Here is a 10843-nt window from a genome sequence, read left to right as displayed (position 1 = left end):
AACCCACATCAAAACTTGACATGTGCTCATTGTCTTTCAAGCTTTTTTTTCCTGTTCCTGTGCTATTTTTTCCTTGTCGCATTTAGTTTCGTGAAAAATTTCTGCACAATACGTCTTGATAAGGAAAGAAAAGAAAATGTGAGTCATGATTTGACTTTTCAAAATTTGAAAAGCCCTGACCCATTACTCACTATAAATAGAGAAGAGAAATGCAAAGTAATTACTACAAGCCTCAGAAGAAAACATGGGTTCAGAAAATAAGCATTTTGTTCTGGTGCATGGGGCTTGCCATGGAGCTTGGTGCTGGTACAAGCTCAAGCCCCGCTTGGAATCTGCTGGCCACAAGGTGACCGTGCTCGACCTTGCAGCTTCCGGCATCAACCTGCAGAAAATTGAAGATGTTCATACTTTCTCACAGTACTCTGAGCCTTTACTGCAGCTATTGGCGACAATTCCCCCAAATGAAAAGGTTATTCTGGTCGGTCATAGCCTTGGGGGACTCAACATAGCACTTGCCATGGAGAAATTCCCAGAAAAAGTTTCGGTTGGTGTTTTCTTAACGGCTTTTACTCCAGACATTGAACACCACCCATCTTATGTTCTGGAAAAGGTATGCTTCTGATACTTCATACTACCACTGCAAATTTTTGAACTATTTTATTTGCAAAGTGAAATGCCTGCCCACCTAATGCAAATAATGTTACTCATTGACAGACAAAAGTCACCACTATATTCAATTAATTAATATAGAAGACAAAAAACTTTTATGTTGTCGTTTTCTCTTCCTTTTTCCTTACATAATTAACCTTATACCACGTTTGAAGCATTCAAAACAGTAATCCGACTTCTCTCTTGCTCTGGTCAAAATGCCTCAAATAAATCCAATTTTCGAACATCTTAATTATACAGTTTCCGTTTACGATGCATAGAAATTAGGAGTATGTGAACTCTCTTGCAAAGATCATTCTTAACAAGTGAAAAATCTTTTGATCCTCAATTATCCTTACAAGTTTCTTTTCCTTTTGCTTTCAATTACAATTAAGTAGTAGAATGAGAGAATGATTTTTACTTGAACAGTACAATGAGAGGACTGAATCGGCCGCATGGTTAGACACTGAATTTTCGCCATGTGGAAGCAAAACATTAATGTTCTTTGGTCCCAAGTTCATATCTGACAAGCTGTATCAGCTCACCTCCATCGAGGTAACTACCTATTAAGAGTTATGGCACTTGCATCAATGATCTTTGTTTTTAATTCATCTCTTGGAAAGGTTTTCAATGAATATTAAAGAGTTTTGGATCTTGCAGGACCTTCAATTGGCCAAGAGTTTAGCAAGGCCATCGTCACTCTTCATGGAAGACTTGTCAACGCAAAAGAAGTTCTCGAAAGATGGATATGGGTCAGTTCCACGTGTCTTTGTTCTATGCACCGAGGACCTTGCAATTCCTGTGGAATATCAGCACTGGATGATCCAAAATGTTGTCTTCAATGACGTTCTAGAGATCAAAGGCGCAGATCACATGCCTATGCTTTGCGTCCCACAACAACTCTTCGATTCTCTCCAACAGATAGCTACTAAATATTAATTACCTCATCATCATGCTTTAAACGTGTTTGTTGTCTTTCACTTTCACTTGTCTTATAGAATTATAAGATCGTAATCCAAACTATAATGTGGCTTTTCCAATACTTATAATAAACTTGTTCTAGTTTCGTCAAAATTTCTCTTATTTTTGTTTCTAAATTATCTGCGTTTCAAGGTTTCTTTTATACATAGATTACGAATAGTAATATATATATATATATATATATATATATATATATATATATATATATATATATATATATATATATGTATGTATGTGTGTCAAACTGATTAAATTTATAATTTATAGTTGAATGTTACATCTTATTTTAATAGTATACAACTATTAAAAAATAAACTTACAAACGAATATGTTGCAACCGTAATCGCGACGGGACGACGATTCAAAATTTTATTTATCCGGACGAAATTGGATATTGACAGAATAAAAAGAAAAAATTATCAAAGAGAATATATACAAAAAGTACTATTACACCAAATCAAAAGCCTACAACTATTTTGCAAAATTTAATTTACAAAAAATCTAACTCTAAACTTTAGCATCACTCCAACACTGAATCAACTAGAACATCTTCATATGCTCACACCACTAAGATAATTATTACAAACAATAAACACACAAGCAGACAAACAAAAAAGAAATGGTAACTAATGTACTAAAAACAATTATATATATGAAGTTTATAGAAGTACACATATAACACAAATAAATCAATAAATCCTAAGACATACAATCCTTCCCTGTAGACCTAACCATCCAGATACATGTATTGATATCAAACTCTAGGGGTCCTGCACCCGGTGGCGATAACGCAACTTGCCCACACATACTACCACACACCGAGGTTAATCCGTCAAACATCTATGACCAAGAAATAACCATAGACTAAGGACCTTCTGCTACTCTTCACGACATAATCATTCTTCTTTACTTGAGATTGAAAGTTATTAAGAGTGTCCAAATAACCTTAATACAGAGCAACCTATATCAATACATACACTACACATAACCATCTTAAGGATTTCTCCTTGAACTCCTTACAATATCATATACAATCTCATCACATACCACATGTAATCATATCCACCTGCATCATCCATTAAACCTAAAAAAAAACTTCAATATAAACAAGGATGAAAATTCTATACAACATATTTTAAACAAACAAATTATAGAAAACAATCACAATTCTATTACAACAGGGATCACTCAATGAGCAAGATCCCTCGCCCAACGAATTACTAAGAAAAAAAATAAGACGTAGACCTACAAGGAGAAGTGGCGTTCAACGCCCTAAATAATTGCTAAGTGTCCAAAAAGTCAGAGAGCTCACTAACTTCGTAGCACTTAGCGCCCATATAGACGCTCAAGCATGGAGCCCAATGGCTTTTGGGTTTGGTAGCGCTTAACACCACACAATGTCGCTCAATGCTATACTAGAAGACAATGACTTTGAAACTTGATTTGGATGCACTCAAGACTTATTCAAATATTGGAAAAGTTCTAAAAGCAAGAAAGGAAAAACTCTTATACCAAGATAGTTTAAGGTATTGAATTGTCTCTTTCCATTTATCATGTGTATGTTTATATAAAAAAAAATAACCTACAATTGTGCTCATAAATACAAATATTATTCTAAAGTGATGTTAATGAATGATTACAGTAATTAATGTAATATTACATAATAAAAAAAATTAATATTTTGAATAACTAAAATAAAAAATAATAAGATATTGAACAAAATGTTTGATTTTGTCTAACTCCTAACTGCACTCCGTCCTGATGTAGCTTTATAAGCCCCAGTTGACTCTCACAATTTTGAATTTCCACTAGGACCGTCTTTAGTAACAAAAATGATATTAACACATTTTCTAAAAACTTGTTTTCAGTTGAAATTTATTGAAAATTAGGAAATCCTATGAATAAATTGTTAACCAATAATACAGAATGTGTTAGAAGAAGAATGTCAGAGACTGCGTTGCTAGAACTCTTCTTTCAATAGTCATGCATTGACCTCAATTAAGGAGACTAAGACAGCAGCCATCATTCCAAAAGCAGGAGCAGCATCAAATGTTGCAGCACCCCACTCAACAGGGTATGGGATCTTTATCCTGTGGCAACATCTTCAAGAGTGAATAGCAACAGCTCAAAAGTGCAGCATGCACCTAAATTATGATTACAAATTGAAGTATTTTAAGAGATTTTTTGGTACAAACCTTGGAGCAGAAGAAATGAGGTTGGCCCTGTCTGTTCTGCAATTATGTTGGGCTAAGTCATGATATTGTTTGTATGCTCCACTAGCTGTTAACAGATGTGCATATGCCCATATCACTGTGGTTGATATTAGGAGGGCAAATCGATCTAGGTAGCTCTCTAGTACGAAAATTTTTCATGTAAACAGAAAGAGTCGAAACATTGTCATTAATTATTGTATTGTCAATAGAGAAAAATCAGCAAATATTAGACATGCACAATAAATACCCTTCTGTGGCCCTCCCCACGTTGTTATCATGTAAGACTTCAAATACCCTTCTGTTAAAACCACATTTTAGAGTCAAGTGTAAAAAGTTCACTTAAGATATTTCACACAGGGTGCTTTAATTAGCTTACCTGTGTTAACATAAAATTAAAGAACATAAATTTTGTGATGATATCTCAAAGTCAAGTCTCAGGTGATCTTATTTTTAATAGATTTATGTATAGGATATGGCTTGTCTTAAGTTGGGTTAACATTTATTTTGAATCAGAAAACCTCGTTTTATATTCAAGATAATTGATTATTTATAATAATCGATTATGAGTAATCAATTATGACTTGCCATAATTGATTATAATGAGAAATTATGAGAATTTTTAAGCAAGTTTTTTTTTACCGTTGTGCATTCATTAAATGCATAATTAATTATCATAATTAGATAATTGATTGGAGGTATCCGTGAAATCTCTATAAATTAAATTGAGACTCTCATTCTAAAAGACGAAATATAAAATACAAAATAAGTGTATTTTAAAAAATCTTATCAAATTAAGTGTTTTAGGGTTTGTTAAACCCTTGTATTGTGGCTTTGAGAACTTGGTGTGTTGGCATAGAGCGAGAACTTTCATAGGGAGTGTGATTGAGTGTTGTTGTTGTTGAGTTAAAAGCCTATCATCCTTCGCCATTCGGAGGAGGTGTTCATCCTTTGTGAAGATTCAGAGGAGTTGTTCATCCTTTGTGGGTTATAGGAGAAGTGACTTTCATCTCTTGGGGTAAGAAGAGAAGTGGTTTCTAAACTTTTACAAATTGGTTCTTTGATTGTAATTGTTTTGTGAGTAGTGAACTTTTTATCTTGATTTGAGATAAGCGACTGAATGTAGGATTGGTAAGATCCGAACCAAGATAAAATCATTTGTGCAAATTTCTCTCAATTATTACACTGTTGGTGCTCTGACAACTTGAACTATCAATGTGAATTTGATTGGTACCTGAGAGAAAGCTACAAACAGAATCAACATGGGAATTCCAATTTGAACGCAATGACCGACCTGAAAAAATTCAAAAAACTATGGTAAGGAGCAAGAGCCAAGGAGATATGGATTATAATTTTTAACTTAGATCACAGACAAATTGTATCATTAGCAAATAGGTTATAGTTATACCATAGGGAAGCCTAGGTCAAATAACCCAAAACCAGCTAATGCAATTACTGGAACCATTCCAAGAGGGCTGAAAAACCTGTTAAATAAAGCAAGAAGAATATAAGTATTTCATGAGTGGAATAGAGAATGTGACGGTCTTATCAGCATGTGAATATTCAACATTAAAAAACTAGTTTGTAAAATGGAGATTGTAACCTAATAATTCCAATAGAAAGAATATCTATATATCTATATGAGAGCTTACCTAGAACAAATGCCCCATAATTGACTAAAACCCAAAATATTTGTATGTTTGATGCCACTATCATTGTCCCTTGTACTGCTCTCATGGTTTTAAGAAATCTCTGCAGATAAATAAAAGGTATCAGAGTTTAATCTCTTGAGATAAACTTCAATGCTTAAACTCACATTCTATTTAACAGGCTACAATTACTTTTGGTAGAATATACACCACGATAGCAACACTACAGCATACCACACGCACTGCAACTTAGAAATCTATTATAATAACTACATATTGGAAGAGCAAGCACGGCGAGAGCTTCACCCACCACAAACGAGAACTTCAACCGTGACAACAACAACCACGATAATTTGACCCACTCGTCATGGCATAAGCAAATGGCAACCAGTGAACGAGGCAACCAACGAACGAGGCAATGATAACTAGTGACAACAAAGAACGAAAACAAACAAGCGAAGTTTAACGACAATTTTGAGAAAACAAGATTTGGGACAAGGTGAATAAACGGATAAGAGAGAAAATGAAGCGCGCAAGGAGATTTGGAACAGAATATCAAAGCTTCTATATGCCAGTTACATTATCTAACAAGTATAGGAAAAGTTCTCCAATATTGCATTAATGTCATCATGTAATTTTATCATGCCCTAGGTTTAGTCAACATAGAAAAACGACTTTCTACACCTAGTTTGAGTGTAAACGGTATAGAATTTTTATAATTTATTATAATTTTATCACTCATCACTTTCTGTACTTATTCTAAGTACAATTAGTATAAAGAAACTTCTTTTATAAAGATACTCTGACTGCACCACTTTTTTATATCGATAAATTTTAACAAATATAAAAACTTAAAAGATCATATATTATTTTAAAAAGAAAGATAGTATATTATTTTAAGGAGTAAGATCATATAAATTACACAAATATAAAACTAAACTAATTATTTTAAAATCATTATATGATATGATTTAAATATATATTTATAGTTGTTAATTATTTTATTTTAAATAAGTTATATTATATATATATATATATATATATATATATATATATTACACTCTCAACATAAAATACACATTAAATAAATTATAATTGAATCATTTTTATTTAAGATTGCAAAGGCCACCAACTATATTCATTAGAAAAGAACATTTTAACATTGAGTAAAACATTTCTTTAATGGCTTTACAATTCTCATTGTTGGAGCCATCAATAAAACTTAGGACTGTCAAAGATAGGTATAAAAAATATCGTTATCATGTGTTTAGTACATCCTATATAAATTTATGTGTTACTAAAAAGATATACATCGATTAAGATACAAACCCTATATTCAATACTAATACATTTAATAGAAATCATACAAATAGTTCCAATATAATAAAGATATATATCTTCTCACAATGTATATTAAACATAAAAAATTATCAAAACAAAATTCATAAAAGACACAGACGAAGTAACTAGGATAAAGACAACACAAGTCCAATTGAAACGTTAAGCTATTCCAAGGAAAGCAACCAATGATATAATTTAATTTAAATTTGTTTTCGTGCTAAAACTTAGGACTATACATAAGAAAGAGACGTGTACTCAGTGTACTCAGAATCATGACTTTTGAATTTATTAACTGTCAATGATTTATTTATTAATATATTTATAGAAAAAAAACTGTAATTTTAAAGATAAACACTCTGAACTTCCTTCTTTTATAATATAAGATATATAAGATGTTTTGCTACTTATAAAAAAAATTAAGAAAACATATTTCCAATTTTAACTTCAGATAATTCATCTCATTTATTGGATTAATTTAATTTTGAAACTAAAGGTAAGATGAATTAGGTCATATCACCACATGTTTACATGATGGAACAAGATTATGTATATATATCTATATCCAATACATGATTAAGACACATTCAAATTATCTTTTTCTTTTACAATTTCCATAGATATATTAAAGCATAATAATAAAAAAAGATCAAGAAATTTAGTAGGAACATGCATTGATGACTTTGTGAGTAGACGAGCTAGGAATGTTGCCATTGTCTTTATATCTGCATCCTTCGCCCTTATCTCACTTCTCAGCTCACCAACTTCTTTTTTATATGTTCCTGAACATAATTTGTTCACCTGTATTAATGGAAGTAACAATTGTAGGTTCGATGAACCAAATATTCAATCCTCTTGTTCTCTTCTTAGATGTTGATCTTTTCCAAATACTTTACCATGGAGTCATTAGATGAGATTTCCACCGCAGCAGACTCTCAATCTCAGAAATTTTGTCCCAAATTATTCAAGTTATATATGTTAAGAGAAAAATTTAAAGAACAACAAAATTACAAAATGCATACAAATGGTAATGAGTTGCATGAACAAATATTTTAGTCAAATCGATGAAAATTAATTAATCACTGTCTTTTCACTGATCGATATCATCATTTTGGCGGGCGATCGACAATTGAGTTAGAATTTCACATAGTATGTGAAAATAAATTACATCATAATGGTTTAAATACAACATGGAAAATTTAATCATAAAGTAAATATTAGACAAAGAAATAACATGAAAAACTGGATAACTCATTATTTAACGTAGTCAAATTCTACATGTACATCAAGTATAGACAATCCAGCTTTAAACTATTGGAATCTGTGTTAGCTAGTTAGCTTTAGTTTCTGTTTATTTTATATTGTTAGATTTTAGTTCCTTTTTAGTTTCTTCCTTTATTAGGAGCAGTTCCTAATTTTTCCTGCAATGTCACTAGAGTAAAAAGTCCCTTCCACGATACAGATTTAAGACGTTTCTACAGTTAATGTAGTGAAACAAAAAATGGTCATATGTTCATTAATAAACGAAGTTAAATTTTTTAAAAAGCTGACAATTTACTTAAAAACTGTCATAAAAGTTTCAAAAATCATGATAATTTGATCTCAAACTGTCATGGAAATGGAAAGTTGCGATAGTTAAGTGTAGTTATATGAAATATTAACTTCACTTTCACATACTTCTCACATTTTGTGTCTTAATTTTTCACTGCATTTCTCTATAGTTGCCCACTTACTCTTTCTCCTCGTCGTTGAGTTCATTGTTGTCACCGTTCTTTAGGAGAGCAAGCCACACCACCCTTCGAAAGCATTAATCGTTGCAATGAGGAACAATTTTGGGTTTGCTCCTCCGCCACCCTCACAACCATGGTTCTGGTATAGTGTATTCACTTCTTATTAGAAGGTAGGTTTAAACTTAACTCAACCCCACAAGTGGCTTATAAGGTGAGGTTTGTACCTTACTTATATATTATAATTTGGCCTTATCTCTAGTCGATGTGGGACTTCCAACACATCCCCTTCACATCGAGATATAGACATCTCGTGCGTGATAGTAAAAATTGGGTGGTCCGATAACGGTCCGATAGCAGGTGGAATAGAAATGCCCAAGAAACAAGAAATATCGCTAGGATAGGCTCTAACCATGACTTTGATATCATGTTAGAAGTGGACTTTAAAACCCACTTCCTAATATGGTATCAGAGCCATGGTTAGAGCCTATCATAGCGAGTTCTAAGTGGGCATTCTATTCTTATATTCCACCCGCTATCGGGCTTTATCGGACCACCCAATTTCTACTATCACGCACGAGATGTCTATACCTCGGCGTGAAGGGGTGTGTTGGAAGTCCCACATCGACTAAAGATAAGGTCAAATTATAATATATAAGTGAGGTGCAAACCTCACCTTATAAGCCGGTTTTGTGGGGTTGAGTTAGGCTTAAAAACCCATTTTCTAATACTTCTCCACCTTTCTCCACCCTCCATGTGTGGTTGACGCACTTCTCCACCTTTATCGTCGCCACAAACATTTTTCTCCTCCTTTCACACCCTCGTTTCGCTACTCCTTCCTTCTTCAAAGGAACACTCTTCAAAACACATTGTGTGCCCTAGTCACATTTTCCGCCTCGTGGTTTTCTCTTGCTTTTATCGTGGTTTTCTTCTACTTACTTTTCTCGTGGTCTTCGTCCTAGTACTAGTCTCCATTGCAAGTAAGTTGACTTTCTTTTTTGTTTGATTTTTGAATATGGTTAATAGTATTTGTTATTTATAAATTATATATGATTCACTAGTGCAGAAAGGGCTTTAGACATCCGTTCTTTTGGCCTTTTGACGTCCGACGTTCCCCGACGTCTTTGTGGGTGACGTTACTCAGACGTCGGAGGTTCACATCGGACGTCTATATAGACGTCCGATGTGTCAGGCCGGACGTGTATATAGACGTCCGGTGTACACCCTCGGACGTCCATATAGACGTCCCCACGTGCCCGTTTAACGTCCCCATAGACGTCTGTCTCCTCGCTCCCCCGACGTCTACCTGCCTGAATTGTTTTGTGGTAGGGGCTAGGGTTGGACGTCCGTTTGTGCACTGCCAGATGTCTATAGACGTCCGACATTGCACTAACCGACGTCTACTGGGTGTTTTTTTTAAAAATTAATTTATTTTTGCAATAAAACCACACCTGAAAAGCAGAAAATTGTCCCAGAACAATTTTGCAATAATATAAATAATCGTTTCATATAAACAAAGTTCTACTTAATGTAAACTATAATCCACTACCAAAACTATCAACATAAAACTTAAACTAAAACTAAGCAATGTTCAACAACAAATAAAACTATTCCTAACTCCATCTTTGCAGAAGATAAGCGGTCCACTCCTGTCTTATCTGTTTAATTGTGTCGTCTGGAATAGGAGTTGTACTCTTAAAGCGCTGCAAAATTCAAGAAAGATTCATTATGGTTTCATATATGTTTGAAGATGAATTTGATTTGTAATGTATTCATGGTATACATCATTACCTCATTACAGTCATCTGTAATGACAGCTCGAATAATGGTCTTAATCCAACACATCACATAGAAGCCATATTCCCATGAATCTAGCTGCTGGTTACACTAAAATGACAAACTAAATAGTTAAGAATTTAGATCATTCAATAACATAGAAAATGAATTAGAAACTATAAATGACTTACAACCTTTGGATACAAAATTTGAACCAATTGACCACGAGATTTACCAATAACTCTGTACAGATTGAAAACACAAAGTATAATTAATATGACTATATTTATCATAAAAGTTGAAGGTGGACATCAAATTCAAAGTCATTTTTGGAGAAACAGTTACCCTTGAAGCATGGTTCTCAAGTCATTTTTCATCCTCCTGTGCAACGAACAAAACCATATAATTTTACATTGTTTGGGAATGATGACCATCAGCTGTCAGTGCGACCTATCAAGAAGGACAAATAGTTATTCAACTAATTAAGGAAACTATAATAATGAAATGACCACAT

At 33.3% G+C, this 10843-nt stretch overlaps 1 protein-coding gene across 1 annotated transcript; it reads left to right on the top strand.

Moving 5' to 3' along the window:
* Window positions 1-212: 212 nt before the first annotated feature.
* On the top strand, window positions 213-1690 carry LOC124830602 (salicylic acid-binding protein 2-like). The gene is made up of 3 exons (XM_047304373.2): window positions 213-610; window positions 1078-1203; window positions 1309-1690. Exons 1-3 carry the CDS (start codon window positions 245-247, stop codon window positions 1585-1587), a joined length of 771 nt encoding a protein of 256 aa, XP_047160329.1. The 5' UTR covers window positions 213-244; the 3' UTR covers window positions 1588-1690.
* The last annotated feature ends 9153 nt before the right edge of the window (window positions 1691-10843 follow it).

The sequence above is a fragment of the Vigna umbellata genome, chromosome 1 (genome assembly GCF_029865625.1).
Source record: "Vigna umbellata cultivar VRB3 chromosome 1, Vumbellata_1.0, whole genome shotgun sequence".
NCBI classification, from domain to species: Eukaryota; Viridiplantae; Streptophyta; class Magnoliopsida; order Fabales; family Fabaceae; genus Vigna; species Vigna umbellata.
Note: the sequence above shows the minus strand (reverse complement) of the source record. Positions and strands in the feature narration are given on the sequence as shown.